Source organism: Pseudophryne corroboree, chromosome 5 (genome assembly GCF_028390025.1).
Source record: "Pseudophryne corroboree isolate aPseCor3 chromosome 5, aPseCor3.hap2, whole genome shotgun sequence".
Lineage (NCBI taxonomy): Eukaryota > Metazoa > Chordata > Amphibia > Anura > Myobatrachidae > Pseudophryne > Pseudophryne corroboree.
Genome location: NC_086448.1, coordinates 66,453,918 through 66,470,190, shown reverse-complemented (window position 1 = coordinate 66,470,190; position 16,273 = coordinate 66,453,918). Strand labels below are relative to the sequence as shown.

At 47.3% G+C, this 16,273-nt stretch overlaps 1 protein-coding gene across 1 annotated transcript in view; it reads left to right on the top strand.

The window, feature by feature from the left end:
* The window catches only part of TATDN1 (TatD DNase domain containing 1), a 98,097-nt gene that overhangs the window by 30,268 nt on the left and 51,556 nt on the right, over nucleotides 1-16,273 (top strand). The window contains exon 9 of the mRNA XM_063921318.1: nucleotides 10,796-10,872. Within this exon, the coding sequence (XP_063777388.1) occupies nucleotides 10,796-10,872 (77 nt within the window). The remainder of the gene's footprint in view (nucleotides 1-10,795; nucleotides 10,873-16,273) is intronic.

Below are 16,273 nucleotides of genomic sequence, written 5' to 3'. Positions count from 1 at the left end.
TCGTAAGCAGGAAGCTACGTTAAAATCCATTTATACGACCACAGGTACACTACTCAGACCTGTCATTGCTTCTACGTGGGTGAGTAGTGCTATCAAAAAGTGGGCAGATAATTTGTCATCTGATATAGATACCCTAGATAGGGATAACATCCTCTTGATGCTGGGTTATATCAAGGACGCTGCGGCTTACCTAAAGGAAGCGGCGAGGGATATTGGCCTTTTGGGATCAAAGGCCAATGCCATGGCAGTCTCAGCTAGACGAGCATTGTGGATTCATCAGTGGAATGCTGATGCTGACTCTTAAGAAAAATATGGAATCCCTGCCGTACAAAGGTGGTGTCTTGTTTGGTGATAGTCTCGCTGGTTTGGTATCTACAGCTACCGCGGGTAAGTCATCATTTTTGCCTTATGTGCCTTCGCAACAAAAGAAGACACACCACTATCAAATGCAGTCCTTTCGGCCCAATAAATACAAGAAAGGGCGAGGTTCTTCCTTCCTTGCTGCTAGAGGAAGGGTAAAAGATCACCAGCCGTAGCGGGTTCCCAGGAGCAGAAGTCCTCCCCGACTTCTGCCAAATCCAGCGCATGACGCTGGGGCTCGGCTGCGGGAGTCCGCACCGGTGGGGGCACGTCTCAAACTCTTCAGTCAGTTCTGGATTCGTTTGGACCTGGACCCATGGGTTTTACAAATAATATCCCAAGGGTACAAACTGGAGTTTCAAGGCATCCCCCCCTCACCGATTTTTCAAATCGGCCTTGCCAGTTTCTCTTCCGGACAGTGAGGTAATTTGCGACGCCATACAAAAGTTGTGTCAAAATCAGGTTATCGTCAGGGTTCCCCAGTCACAACAGGGAGAAGGCTTTTATTTAAGCCTATTTGTGGTCCCAAAGCCGGATGGCTCGGTCAGGCCAATCCTAAACCTGAAATCCCTCAATTTCCACCTAAAAAAATTCAAATTCAAGATGGAGTCTCTCCGAGCGGTGATCTCGGAGAGAAGGGGATTTTATGGTGTCGGTGGACATAAAAGATGCCTACTTACATGTTCCCATTTATCCTCCACATCAGGCTTACCTGAGGTTTGCAATTCAGGATTGTCATTACCAATTTCAGACGTTGCCGTTTGGCCTGTCCACGGCTCCGAGGGTTTTCACCAAACTAATGGCGGAAATGATGGTTCTACTTCGCAAGCAAGGAATCACAATTATCCCGTACTTGGACGATCTCCTGATAAAGGCGAGATCCAGGGACCAGTTGGTAAAAAACGTTGCCCTGTCCCTGACAGTTCTTCAACAACACGGTTGGCTCCTGAACTTGCCAAAATCACAGTTGATTCCGGCGACGAGGTTGTCATTTTTAGAGATAATACTGGACACAGAACTACAGAGAGTTTTTCTTCCGGAAGAAAAGGCTCAGGAACTTCAGAGCCTGGTCAAACAAATTCTGAAACCACGAAGAGTGTCAATCCATCAGTGCACTCAGTTGCTGGGGAAGATGGTGGCAACCTACGAGGCCATTCAGTTTGGCAGATTCCATGCCAGAGTGTTTCAGTGGGACCTGTTGGACAAGTGGTCCGGATCCCGCCTGCACATGCACCGAAAGATAATCCTGTCTTCCAAGACCAGAATATCACTCCTGTGGTGGCTACACAGCTCTCACCTCCTGGAGGGGCATAGGTTCGGGATCCAGTACTGGATCCTAGTAACCACGGATGCAAGTCTCCGAGGATGGGGTGCAGTCACGCAAGGGGAAAACTTCCAAGGAAGATGGTCAAGCCAGGAAACTTGTCTCCACATAAACGTTCTGGAGTTAAGGGCCATTTACAATGGCATTGTGCAGGCGGAACATCTTCTTCGCAATCTGCCCGTGCTGATCCAGTCGGACAATATGACAGCGGTAGCATACATAAACTGTCAGGGCGGAACAAAAAGCAGAGCGGCAATGGCAGAAGTCACAAAGGTTCTCCGCTGGGCGGAGAAGCATACAAGCGCGCTGTCAGCGATCTTCATTCCCGGAGTGGACAACTGGGAAGCAGACTTCCTCAGCAGACACGATCTCCATCCAGGAGAATGGAGCCTCCATCAAGAGGTCTTCACAGAAGTGACAAGTCATTGGGGTATTCCTCACATAGACATGATGGCGTCGCGCCTCAACAAGAAGCTTCAGAGATATTGTTCCAGGTCCAGGGACCCTCAAGCAATAGCAGTTAATGCACTCGTGACACCATGGGTGTTTCCATCAGTATATGTATTCCCTCCACTGCCTCTCATTCCAAAAGTTCTAAAGATCACAAGAAGAACAAAGGTTCAAGCAATCCTCATTGTTCCGGACTGGCCAAGGAGGGCTTGGTATCATGATCTTCAAGAATTACTCATAGGAGATCCCTGGCCTCTTCCTCTACGTGAGGACCTTTTACAGCAAGGGCCGTGCGTATACCAAGACTTACCATGGCTACATTTGACGGCATGGCGGTTGAACGCCAGATCCTAGCCCGAAAGGGTATTCCCAGTGAAGTCATTCACACACTTCTTCAGGCTAGGAAGGGAGTAACGTCTAAACATTTGGAGGAAATATGTGTCCATCGCATTTGGAGGAAATATGTGTCTTGCTGTGAATCCAAGAAGGCGCCTGCGGAAGAGTTTCAGCTAGGACGTTTTCTCCATTTTCTACAAGTAGGTGTGGAGGCGGGCCTAAAGTTGGGCTCAATTAAGGTTCAGATTTCAGCCTTATCGGTTTTCTTTCAAAAACAATTGGCCTCCCTTCCAGAAGTTCAAACTTTCATGAAGGGTGTGTTGCACATCCAACCTCCATTTGAGCCCCCTGTGGCATCACGGGATCTTAACGTGGTGTTGCAGTCCCTTCAATCGCATTGGTTTGAACCTTTACAGACGGTGGAGTTGAAGTTTCTCACTTGGAAAGTGGTCATCCTGTTGGCTTTGGCGTCCGCAAGGCGGGTGTCTGAGTTAGCGGCCTTGTCTCACAAGAGCCCTTATTTAATATTTCTATTTCGTCCTAGAGGATGTTGGGCCGCTCAAAGAACCATGGGGTATAGACGGGATCCGCAGGAGACATGGGCACTTTAAGACTTTCAAAGGGGGCATGACATGGCTCCTCCCTCTATATCCCCCACCAGACTCCGTTTTAGAAATGTGCCCGGACGAGACACAGGCACTAGTAGGAGCTCCTAGAGTTTCTCTGAAAAGACTTAATGTTAGGTTTTTTATTTTGGGGAGATCTGTTGGCTACAGACTCCCTGCTTCGTGGGAAAGAGGGGAGAGCAGTCTAGACCCACTTCTGATGAGTTTCAGGGCTCTGCTGCTGCTGACAGGATGCCTTCAGCTCCTGAGGGGAGATGAACGCCGGGCTCTCCTGGATGCTCCCTCCCACAGCTTGCCGTCCCCCCTCTTCAGCCAGAAGACAGGTGAGTATAAGAGGAAAAGACTTCTCTTCATCGAAAGATGGCATATAAGAGGTACCGCGCACCGGCTTTGATCAGTGCGCGCCTGGCTCCAGGACAGTACACACCGTGGATGCAGGGCGCTGGGGGGAAGGGGGGGGGCGCCCTGGGGAGCAAGTATATACCTCAAATAAGGCTGGCATATGTCTACAGTGCCCAGGCACTGCCCGCAAACCCCCGCCAGGATAAATATAACAAAAAATGTGGGAAGAAGCGCGCCATGTTGGGGGCGGAGCTTCTTCCTCACTGCTTACTCGGCGCCATTTCCTCCTCCTCATAGCAGCGCTGGTCCTTCCTCACAGGCAGCAAGGACCAGAGGAGCTAAAAACGAGGGGGGGGGGGGGGGGGGGCAGTTTTCATTAAATATAAAAATGTATTGTCGCTGAGGTGTGGGCTGGATTGTCCCTCTGTGTTCCCTGACAGACTTTTCTTTAGGTGCTGTCTTATATATGGCTGTATATGATGTGTATGTACATAATGTTTATAACTATATATGTATATATGTTCAATGGGGAAATGTTGGTGCTTGTGTGTCAACATATCTGAAGCCGCAGTTCCTCTCAGGAGGAAAATATAGTAGGGACACAATAATGTTATGAGGGTAGCCGGGTCGGCACCGCCGATGGCTCAGGGGTTAACTACTTGCAAAATGTGACTCTCCCATAGTCAGATTTGAATTATGGGATCTATAAAAGATTAGTTTTCTTGCAGATCCAGGACCCCACGGGGTCTCAACAATGTAGTTGCCCAGTTGACTGACACAGGTACCGACACGGGCTCTGTTCATGTGTCGACTATCAGCATAGTCAGATTAGATGCTAAAATGGCAGTGCGATTTCAGTACATTGTTGTAATAAAACTGTGTTATATGATAAGGGAAAGAAACCGGTGTTTACATTTCCTCACTCTTCTATACTGAACGCTGTTTTTGCAGTAGTCTGGGACAGCCCTGACAGAATAATCTCCACTCCTCGTAGGATTACAGTGAAGTCCCCATTTTTTCCCCTGCTGAGGGAAAACGTGGGGATTGCCTCCCAAAGGAGGACAAAAGTCTATCTCATTGTAAAATCAAGTGGCTCGGCCAGCCTCTGGTACAGCAGCCCTCAAAGACGCTACATTACTATACATTATAACGGTACACAACTCAGTCTGATTATACTTTCTGTGTGGGTGGGTAGCGCCATTGAGACGCAGACAGAGAACTTGTTCTCTGATTTGGGATGCCCTGGATAGGGATAGCGTCCTCTTGACGCTCAGTTATCTGGGACGCTACAGCGTTCCAATTGAAAACTGCGAGGGACATTGACCTTTTATTAAAAGGTGCCATGTCGGTCGCTGTTAGGCGTGATTTGGGGGTTCACCAGTAGAATACTTTTGCTACCTCTAGGAATTATAGGGACTTTCTACCATATGAAGGTGGTGTTTTTTGTTTAGATACAAAGGCCGCGGGTAAGCCGTCCCCTGTTTGTTTACGGTAGGTTCCTACGCTACTACAGGTGACACACCACTATCATCTACAGTCCGATATATGCTAGAGAGGACGAAGTTTTTTCCTTCCTTGCTTCTAGGGTAGGAGAAGACGAAAAATAAAAAAAAAGAGAACCCGCCTCCTCGGGTTCCCTGGAGCAGAAGTCCTCCCCGGCTTCTGCCAAATCCACCACATGACGCCGGGGCCCCCTTTCAGGGGCCCGCACCGGTGGGGACACGTCTACAGCTTTTTCAGTCAGGTCTGGGTTCGCTCGGGTCTAGACCCTTGGGTATTGAGTATTGTGTCCCAAGGGTACAAACTGGAGTTTCAAAGACATGCCCCCTCGACGTTTTTCATATCAGCCTTACCTGCTTCGCTGCAGGATAGGGCGCTGATCTGCGGTGCAGTACAAAATCGGGTTGTGGTCCCGGTACCCCTAGCGCAACAGGGGCGGGGCTTTTATTCAAGCCTGTTTGTGGTGCCGAAGCCGGACGGCTCGGTAAGACCAGTCCTCAACCTGAAATCTCTCAATTTCTGTCTGAGGAAATTCAAATTCAAGATGGAGTCTCTCAGAGCGGTGATCTCCAGTCTGGAGGAAGGGGAATTTATGGTTTCATTGGACATAAAGGACGCTTACCTTCATGTACCCATTTATCCTTCTCACCAGAGTTTCCTGAGGTTTGCAATCCAGGATACACATTACCAATTTCAGACGTTGCCGTTTGGTCTATCCGCGGCTCTGAGGATTTTCACCAAAGTAATGGTAGAAATGATGGTTCTCCTGCGCAAGCAGAGTGTTACAATTATCCCGTACTTGGACGATCTCCTGATAAAAGCGAGGTCCAAAGACAAATTGTTACAGGACATTGCAATGTCCCTGTCCATTCTGCAACTGCACGGCTGGCTCCTAAACTTGCCGAAATCACAGTTAGTCCCGACAACACGCTAGGCGTTTTTGGGCATGATACTGGACACGGTCCAGCAGAGGGTGCCTCCCTATGGAGAAAGCTCTGGAAATTCAGAGTTTAGTAAAGCTCTTGCTGACACCGAAAACGGTATCCATCCATCAATGCATTCGATTGCTGAGAAAAATGGTAGCGGCATACGAGGCCCTCCAGTTTGGGAGGTTCCATGTCAGGGTGTTTCAGTGAGACCTGTTGGACAAGTGGTCCGGATCCCACCTGCATATGCACCGGAAGATAGTTCTATCTTCCAACACCAGGATCTCCCTCCTGTGGTGGCTCAACAGCTCTCACCTCCTAGCGGGACGTCGGTTCGGGATCCAGGACTGGATCTTAGTGACCACGCATGCAAGTCTCCGAGGTTGGGGGGGCAGTCACTCTGGGGTGACCTTCCAGGGAAGATGGTCAAGTCCAGAAACTCATCTTCACATCAACGTTCTGGAACTGAGGGCCATTTACAACGGCCTTCTACAAGCGGAACATCTTCTTCGAAATCTGCCGGTTCTGATCCAATCGGACAATGTCACGGCAGTAGCTTACATAAACCGCCAAGGCGGCACAAGAAGCAGAGCGGCAATGGCGGAAGCCACAAAGATTCTTCGCTGGGCGGAGAGGCATACAAGCGCTCTGTCGGCAATATTCATTCCGGGAGTGGACAACTGGGAAGCAGACTTCCTCAGCAGACACGACCTGAATCCAGGAGAGTGGAGCCTCCATCAGGAGGTCTTCACGCTGCTAACAAATCGATGGGGGGTTCCCCATATAGACATGATGGCGTCTCGCCTCAACAAGAAACTTCCGAGGTATTGTTCCTGGTCCAGGGACCCTCAGGCCGACGCGGTGGATGCACTGACAACTGGGTGTTCCCCTCAGTGTATGTGTTCCCTCCGGTTCCTCTCATCCCAAAGGTGCTGAGGCTTCTAAAAAGAACAAGCATACCGGCGATCCTTGTGGTCCCGGACTGGCCAAGGAGAACTTGGTACCCGGATCTTCTGACGTTACTGGTCGACGATCCCTGGCCTCTTCATCTGCGCGAGGACCTGCTGCGGCAGGGGCCGTTCGTCTATCAAGACTTACAGCGGCTACGTTTGACGGCATGGAGGTTGAACGCCAGATTTTAGCCCAAAAGGGTATTCCCAGTGAAGTCATACCTACTCTTATCCTTGCCAGGAAGGGTGTGTCGTCGAAGCACTATCACCGTATTTGGAGGAAATATATTTCCTGGTGCGAGTCCAAGAAAGCTCCTGTGGAGAAATTTGACCTTGGACGTTTTCTCCATTTTCTACAAAATGGTGTGGATGCGGGCCTTAAATTGGGCTCCATTAAAAGTGCAGATTTCTGCTTTGTCCATTTTCTTTCAGAAACAATTGGCCTCACTTCCTGAGGTGCAGACCTTTGTGAAAGGGGTGTTGCATATCCAACCTCCTTTTGTGCACCCTGTGGCACCTTGGGACCTTAACGTGGTGTTATCGTTCCTTCAGTCACATTGGTTTGAATCTTTACGTAAAGTGGAGTTGAAATTCCTCACTTGCAAGGTTGTCATTTTATTGGCATTGGCATCCGCTAGGCGGGTGTCAGAGTTGGCGGCCTTGTCTCACAAGAGCCCTTATTTGATCTTCCATGAAGATCGTGCTGAGTTAAGAACTCGGCAACAATTTCTGCCAAAGGTGGTTTCCTCTTTTCATATTAACCAACCTATTGTGGTGCCAGTGGCTACTGGCGCTTTGGCTGCGGATAAGTCTCTGGATGTGGTCAGAGCTTTGAAAATCTATGTAGCCAGAACAGCTCCATTGCGGAAAACAGAGTTTCTGTTTATTTTATACAATAAGATTGGATGTCCTGCCTCCAAGCAGACCATTGCCCGCTGGATTTGTCAAATAATTCAGCAGGCTCATTCCAAGGCAGGCTTGCCGTTACCGAAATCGGTGAATGCCCATTCCACTGGGAAGGTGGGCTCCTCCTGGGCAGCTGCCCGGGGTGTCTCGGCATTGCAACTTTGCCGAGCTGCCACTTGGTCGGGGTCAAACACGTTTGCTAAGTTTTACAAGTTTGATACCTTGGCCGATGAAGACCTTAGTTTTGGTCTATCGGTGCTGCAGAGTCATCCGCACTCTCCCGCCCGTTTTTAGAGCTTTGGTATAATCCCCATGGTTCTTTGAGCGGCCCAACATCCTCTAGGACGAAATAGAAAATAGGATTTTGAATACCTACCGGTAAATCCTTTTCTATGAGTCCGTAGAGGATGTTGGGCGCCCGTCCCAGTGCGTACTGTATCTGCAGTGTAGTTCTGGTTAAACACAGTTGGTGTTATGGTTTTTTTCAGCTTCTTGCTGAATCTTGTTCATGTCCGTTGACATGTGTTCAGTTATCTGCCTTGTTGTACGGCATGCTTATGGCGTGAGCTGGTGTTGTGCTCACCTTTGTTGTTAAATCCTTTCCTCGAAATGTCCGTCTCGCCGGGCACAGTTCCAAACTGAGTCTGGTGGGGGATATAGAGGGAGGAGCCAGGTCACGCCCCCTTTGAAAGTCTTAAAGTGCCCATGTCTCCTGCGGATCCCATCTATACCCCATGGTTCTTTGAGCGGCCCAACATCCTCTACGGACTCATAGAAAAGGATTTACCGGTAGGTATTCAAAATCCTATTTTCATGAAGATAGAGCAGAATTGAGGACTCGGCAGCATTTTCTGCCGAAGGTGGTTTCATCTTTCCACATGAACCAGCCTATTGTGGTGCCAGTGGCTACTGACGCTTTCGTTGAGTCAAAATCTTTGGATGTGGTCAGAGCTCTGAAAATTTATGTCGCTAGAACGGCTCGGGTTAGGAAAACCGAAGCTCTGTTTGTCCTGTATGCTCCCAACAAGATTGGGTGTCCTGCTTCCAAACAGACCATTGCACGCTGGATTTGTAACGCGATTCAGCATGCTCATTCCACGACCGGATTACAGTTACCGAAATCGGTGAAGGCCCATTCTACTAGAAAGGTGGGCTCGTCCTGGGCGGCTGCCCGAGGGGTCTCGGCATTACAGCTTTGCCGAGCGGCTACTTGGTCGGGTTCAAATACTTTTTTGCAAAGTTTTACAAGTTTGATACCCTGGCCGATGAAGACCTCAAGTTTGGTCAATCGGTGCTGCAGAGTCATCCGCACTCTCCCGCCCGTTCTAGAGCTTTGGTATAACCCCATGGTTCTTTTGGTGCCCCCAGCATACTCTAGGACGTATGAGAAAATAGGATTTTAATACCTACTGGTAAATCCTTTTCTCTTAGTCCGTAGAGGATGCTGGGCGCCCGTCCCAGTGCGTACTGTATCTGCATTCATTAGTTATGGTTACACACCTGTTATGTTTTGTTTATAGTCAGCCTGTTGCTGAAATTGTTCATGCCGTTGGCTTGTGTTCTGTTGAATACCACGTTGTACGGCGTGCTTGAGGTGTGTGCTGGTATGAATATCACCTTAGTTTAACAATAAATCCTTTCCTCGAAATATGTCCGTCTCCCTGGGCACAGTTCCTATAACTGAGGTCTGGAGGAGGGGCATAGAGGGAGGAGCCAGTGCACACCCCTTTTGAAAGTCTTAGAGTGCCCATGTCTCCTGCGGATCCCGTCTATATCCCATGGTTCTTTTGGTGTCCCCAGCATCCTCTACGGACTATTAGAACCATACGCGCACCGTTGAGTTGGAATGGGAAGAGCTTGGCTCCTTTGAGCCCTGGGCACAGACCTAAATATCCTCATTACCTGTATATTGTGCCACTGGGAGCACTTGTTCATTATATTTACAACACTTCACAATGGAATTAAATCCTCTCTATTTTCTTCAAACCAAATTTTAAAGACCAATAAATCTTATACAGAAAATTATAGCGTCTTTGCCATCCTAATATGTAGTTTCCAAACTCCCTGTTCAGCAGTCTGGAAGTGGCTACAAAGCCTGTCCTATCCTTGTACTGCGTTGTAGACAGTGGGAGGTGCTATATATATATATATATATATATATGTGTGCAGAAATGCCCGGCACTCTCAATGTGGAGTATCAAATCCGGGTGGCCTCCGCAGCAAACAGTAGAAAAAAGGCAGCGGCACTCCGTCAATGTAAATGGTCAATCGTGTATTGAATCAAAGCATAACAGTGGTCACGTAAATATATATGTATATATAAAATCCCCCCAACATCTCATCTAGGTAATGGGGTAGTGTCCGTTAATGGCAACTCATTTGGGGGTATTCAATTGTTTGAAAAGTCAGTTGGGTGTCTGTTTTTTCCTATCTCATAGGAAAAATCAGACGCTCAACCGACTTTTCAAACATTTGAATTCCCCTCATTGAGTCATTGCATAACATCCACCTACTGTGCAGTCTGCTGCAGCCTTATTTAGCATCCTCAGTGCGGGGCAGGGTGTCCTAGAAAGCATGTGACGTGGTATACAGGCAGCCTCACTACTCCAGTCTATGAATCTGGGTGTGGTATGGAGGGTCAACCACACTTAGGTTGATCACTATTGTTCGACAGTAACTAGGTCGACAGGGATTCTAGGTCCACATGTTCTAGGTCAAAAGGTCAACATTAATTTTTTTTTGGTGTTGTTTTCTTCGTACAGTGACCGGGAACCCCAATTAGTGTACCGTGTACCCTCGCATGGCGAGCGATGGGCAAGGTGCCTTACTGTGCTCGGCACAGGTTACTATTCCCAATCATAGTCCACGTGGATCGTTAAGTATGAAAAAGTTAAAAAAAAAAGAAAAAAATTGTGAAAAACTCATGTCGACCTTTTGACCTATAACCCCGGTCTACCTAGACATTGTCAACGAAGAGACCGGATACCATGAATCCAATACCAATCAATTATTACATATTATCAGTGCAAGTTTGGATAAACTGATGAAACACGTTATCATATATATTATATTTAGGTTCATTCATTTGATGGTACAAAAGAAGATGCAGAAGATATAATCAATTTGGATCTGTACATCGGCATTAATGGCTGGTAAGGGTTTATTTTTATTGACAATTTTAAAAAGAAACCAAAAAAGATAAAACCAGGCACATGAATGATGAATGGGCAGTAGTATTGTATTAATTGGGTGCGAGTTGTATGGATGACATCAGGACCATAATTCCTTTCACCTACAGAACTATGGAGAGTGTTGTATATGTAAATAGATGTACTGTGCTGTTCACTTGGCGTCACGGACTGGAAAAGTTACATTTGTCAACACGATCATCCTCAAGTGATGTATGCAAAAACTCACTGGGGCTATTATTTGCTTGATTACAGACTTAATGCCAGAGGGTATTTATATAATGCTTATAGGCAAACATAGCAACAGTAATACAAGGATCCTTAAATAGAAATATGTTCCATCTTGCCATTTTACAGGGTGAAGGGAAAAAAAACTCCCAGATTTTAAAGATTAACAAACAAGGCATGGTGAATGCTCTTCTTTGGTACATAATCTAAAAGTGCATGAAATACAGTTTATTTTAAATTGGTTTTGAATATGATATCACTCAGATGCTGGCCTTCATTCGTAATAGACATTTGTAGTCGATTTCTGTAGTTTTGCATCACCTGGCGGTCATTTCCGGCGTTATTGCTGTACTTTTCGTTAATGGGCAGAAAGCAATCCTCATCCGCGTCATGAAGGGCCTCAACACATTTTCTGAATGCTCCGGTCTATAAACATCAACCAAGAACCATTAATCAACTGAAGGCTGCTATACACCAAGAGATTACATTATTTAAAACCAACTGAAAATAAACTGTATTCCATTCACTTTTAGGTTAAGTACTAACATTTTCAATAGTATTTCCCATGGCTTTTTTGTGAGCCTTTAAAATCTGGGAGTTTTTATTTTGCCTCACCCTTTATATGTTCTCCCATTAATATCATCCATTAGAGTCAAACTAGTGCATGTTAGGAAATAAAAGCGAACATCTGATTGGTTGCTGTGTGCACACCAGTATTTCACTTAGCTTCATACTTGTTTTGTATAGATGCCTATGATTAACCTGCCATGCATATTTCAGTGTAACTAACAACTTGCTAAAGGAGTGATGTCCTGCTTTCAGTGTTCATCAAACAACGGTAAACTGAGTTTACCGTTGGTTGCCCCTGTCCCGCTCTCGCCAGCTATAGATGGCAAAATCGATACTCCCCCCATGGCCGGCAATGGGGAATCAGCGCTGCTGCTTCAGCGAAACCTTCCGGCCATTGCTGGGACTCTGCTGGGTGAAGGAGTCATCCACATGCGCAGACTGGACATCGCGCATGACTCAGCAGCCCATCGTTGGCAGTGCTAGGCTCCCAGCAGGAGAGCAGAGGACACCGCTGAGGGGGGAGACGGCTCCGGACCTCGCCGGAGACATAAGTAATGCTGAATAGCAGCTGCATTTTTGTTTGTATCATAGTGATACTAAAAGCAGTGTTATGGTAGACTTACCATGGTTAACACTCTTTCTGCAAGGTACATTGGGTTCCACAGGGAAAACATCGGGGTGTATAGTGGATCTTGATCCAGAGGCACCAACAGGCTAAAGCTATAGGCTGTCTAAGAATGCATTGGGGCCTCCTCTATAACCCCGCCTCCAGGCACTGAGAGCACAGTTTCCTTAATCAGTCCAATGCAGGAGCAGGTAAGAGAGAAGGTAGATGTTAGTCACATAGAACCACATTTTCACGAAAGGAGAAGGTACCAGTGGCTAATGCCATACAAACCCATAGAAGCTAGGTGCGTTAGGGTGGGCGCCCTGTGGAACCCAATGTACCTCGCAGAAAGCGTGTTAACCATGGTAAGTCTACAATAACAATCCTTTTCTGCAGCAGGTTACGTTGGTTTCCACAGGGAAAACATTGGGGATGTCCTAAAGCAGTTCCTCAAGGGAGGGGATGCGACTTAGTGGATATGAGAATCCGGCGTCCAAAGGAAGCATCCTGGGAGGTGAAAGTATAAAAAGGCATAGAACCTAAGAAACGTGTTCACTGAGGACCACGCAGCCACCTAGCACAATTGTTCTCTGGACGCGCCACGGTGAGCCGCCCAAGAAGGTCCAACAGACCGAGTAGAATGGGCTTTAAAAGCAGCAGGAGCTGGCAGTCCAGCCTGTGCAGAAGCTTGTGCAATCACCATTCTAATCAATCTGGCCAAGGTTTGCTTATTCGCAGGCCAGCCACGTTTGTGGAAACCAAACAGGACAAAATGGGCATCTCACCTCCTGATAGAGGCAGTCCTTTCCACATGGAAACGGAGAACCCTAACCACATACAAAGAACGTTCTTTGGGAGACAAATCTGAAGAGATAAAGGCCGGAACCACAATTTTTTCGTTAAGGTGAAAAGATGACACCACCTTAGGCAAATAACTTGGTCGAGTTCGTAGAACTGCCCAGTCACAGTGAAATATCAATATCTGACACTGAGGAAGCCGCCGATGTAATCAAAGGCGGGGAAACGCGTCTGTCATTATTCCCTTTACAGGAGTTAGCAGCGGAGACATCAGTGGGCCGGCCGGCCGCAGGCATGAGAAACCCCATTGAATTGGGGAGGAAAAACACGCCGCAGAAAGAACCCGGAGGCTCCAGATAAGGCTTTAACCAGCCGGGAGGGGTTTGTCCAAAGACACTGCACAGGCATAGTATTATACCCTGAATAAGTGAACGATATGAATCGCCATATAAGAGGCTATAATCACGCATGATCTGCTTAGCTAAACGGCAGAAGCCTTAATTGTGGATAAAGCGGTTCTAAGTGTACAATTAAGTGTGGATGTCTTTAACCTGAGGAGAGAGATTTTTTGATCTGGACTGAGTTCATACTAATGCATGCTTGGATGAAATATTAACACCTGTAAGGAAAAATACCCTGCATGGTTGCATGTCACTAACCAAAAAAGCGCTGGACATTCCATCTTTGTCTAATCTGTTTGTAGTGATATTACTAATATTGCATGAGAAAGATATTAATGGTTCATTTGAAGCATATAAATTAAGGATACAAATTGTATCAGGCATTTAAACTGGAATCAAGAAATTATCTTCTATTATTAGACCCAGTAGTAATTTATTAATTGGTTTTATGAAATAATCTTTTATGTGATGCTGGCCGGTATCAAGTACTTTGTATGTATTTGTTTGTATGTATTTGTATATGTCTAGAAAGTAATTTTATGTGAAAATAAATATCCACATCAGATTGATTTGCGCAGTCCCAGCCTTGTGTTTTTTGAAATATCAAAAAGGGTGGATGACTGGACAGAGCGCCTAAATCCGATACCCGTCTTGCAGAGGCAATACCCAGCAAGAACAAGACGTTGGCCATGAGCCCTTTAAGGTCCACCGATTGAAGAGGTTCAAATGGAGACTCTTGCAGGTCATTTAGTACAACATCCAGATCCCATGGAGCCACAGGAGGGACATAGGGAGGCTGAATCTGTAGTACACCCTGAGTGAATGTATGAACGTCAGTTATAGATGCAATTTTTCTCTGAAACCATACTGACAAGGGAGATATGTGAACCTTGAGGGAGGCCAGACGAAGGCCTAAGTCCAGGCTTTGTTGCAGAAATGCCAGAATTCTGGAAGCTCTGAACCGATATGTATCATAATTCTTATCAGCACACCAGGTGAAGTAAGAATTCCAGACCCTGTAATAAATCTGGGCAGACGCCGGTTTGCGGGCCTTCAACATAGTTTGGATAACTGCCTCTAAGATTCCTTTGGCCCACAGGAGTGATGCTTCCAGAGCCACGCCATCAAAGCCAGTCTGGCCAGGTCTGGGTGGAGACAAGGGCCCTGGACGAGGAGGTCTGGGCGCTGAGGAAGTATAAGAAGATGCTCTGTCGACAGACCCTGCAGGTCTGAGAACCAATGCCGTCTGGGCTACGCTGGAGCGACTAGAAGTAGTATTACTCCTTCTTTTTTGAACTTCTGTAGGACCCTGGGCAGAAGTGACACTGGAGGGACTTCTGGATGAAGACTCCACTCTCTGGCGTACACTTCCTGGCGACTGAGGAAGTCCACTTCCCAGTTCAGGACACCCGGAATGAACACTGCCGATATGGCTGGCAGATGGAGTTCCGCTCCCAAAAAGGATTTTTGACACTTCCATCATTGCCATGCGGCTTTGAGTGCCGTCTTCATGGTTTATGTATGCCACCATGGTGGCGTTGTCTGATCGTACTTGAACTGGCCTGTTCTGTACAAGAGGCAGGGCGAGAGAGAGTGCATTGAACACTGCCCTCAGCTCTAGAATGTTTATTGATAGGAATGATTCCTCCTTGGTCCAGCGACCCTGAAAAGAGTGTTGCTCCAACACCGCTTCCCATCCCCTCAGACTGGTGTCCGTTGTCAGCAGGACCCAGTCGGGAATCCAGAAGGGACAGCTCCTGCTTAATTGCTGGTACTGAAGCCACCAGGTCAACGACAGACGAACCTCCGGAGTCAAAGAAATCATGTGAGATCTGATCTGATGAGGAAGGATTAACCTCTGTAGTGGGCGGGAATGAAATTGAGCGTACTCTACCATGTCGAAGGCCAAGTACAAGTATCAGGCCAAGTACTTGCATCGCTGAGTGTATCGACACTCTGGGGTGATGAAGGAAGCATCGTATCCTGTCCTGAAGCTTCAGGACTTTTTCTGGAGACAGTAACAGTCGTTGACTGTGTGTGTCCAGGGGTGCCCCCAGGTGCACCATGCTCTGAGCTGGGACCATTGAGTACTTCTTCCAATTGATAAGCCACCAGTGGGCTTGCAGGAAGGTTACTGTCAGTTGCAGATGACTGAGGAGGACTTCGTGGGAATTTCCCAGAATCAGCAGGTCGTCCAAATACGGCAGGATTCTGACTGCCTGGCGATGGAGGTGGGCCATCATTACGGCCATGACCTTGGTGAAGATCCGAGGAGTTGTAGCCAGTCAATGGCAGAGCCTGGAATTGGTAGTGAAGGTCGCCAATAGCAAACCGCAGGAACTGCTGATGCGACATGGCAGTAGGAATAAGCAGATATGAATCCTGTATATCCAGGGATACCATATAGTCTCTGGGTTCCATAGCCAGTACAATGGAGCGCAGTGTTTCCATATGAAACCTGGGTACTCTCACAAACTTGTTCAAAGATTTGAGATTTAGTATAGGTCGGAAGGACCCATTGGGTTTCGGGACCAGAAACAGGGTCGATTAATAACCTCTGCCTGTCTGGGACTGAGGTGCCAGCACAACCACTCCTGTACTCAGGAGAGAACTCACAACAGTTTCAGAGCTTGCACCTTTAATGGATACGAAGTGAGCGCCGTAGTGCAGAACTGGCGAGGGGGACGTCTCTTGAATGAGACAGCGTACCCATGAGAGACAGCTTCCAGTACCCATGCATCTGAAGTGGTTTTTAACCAGA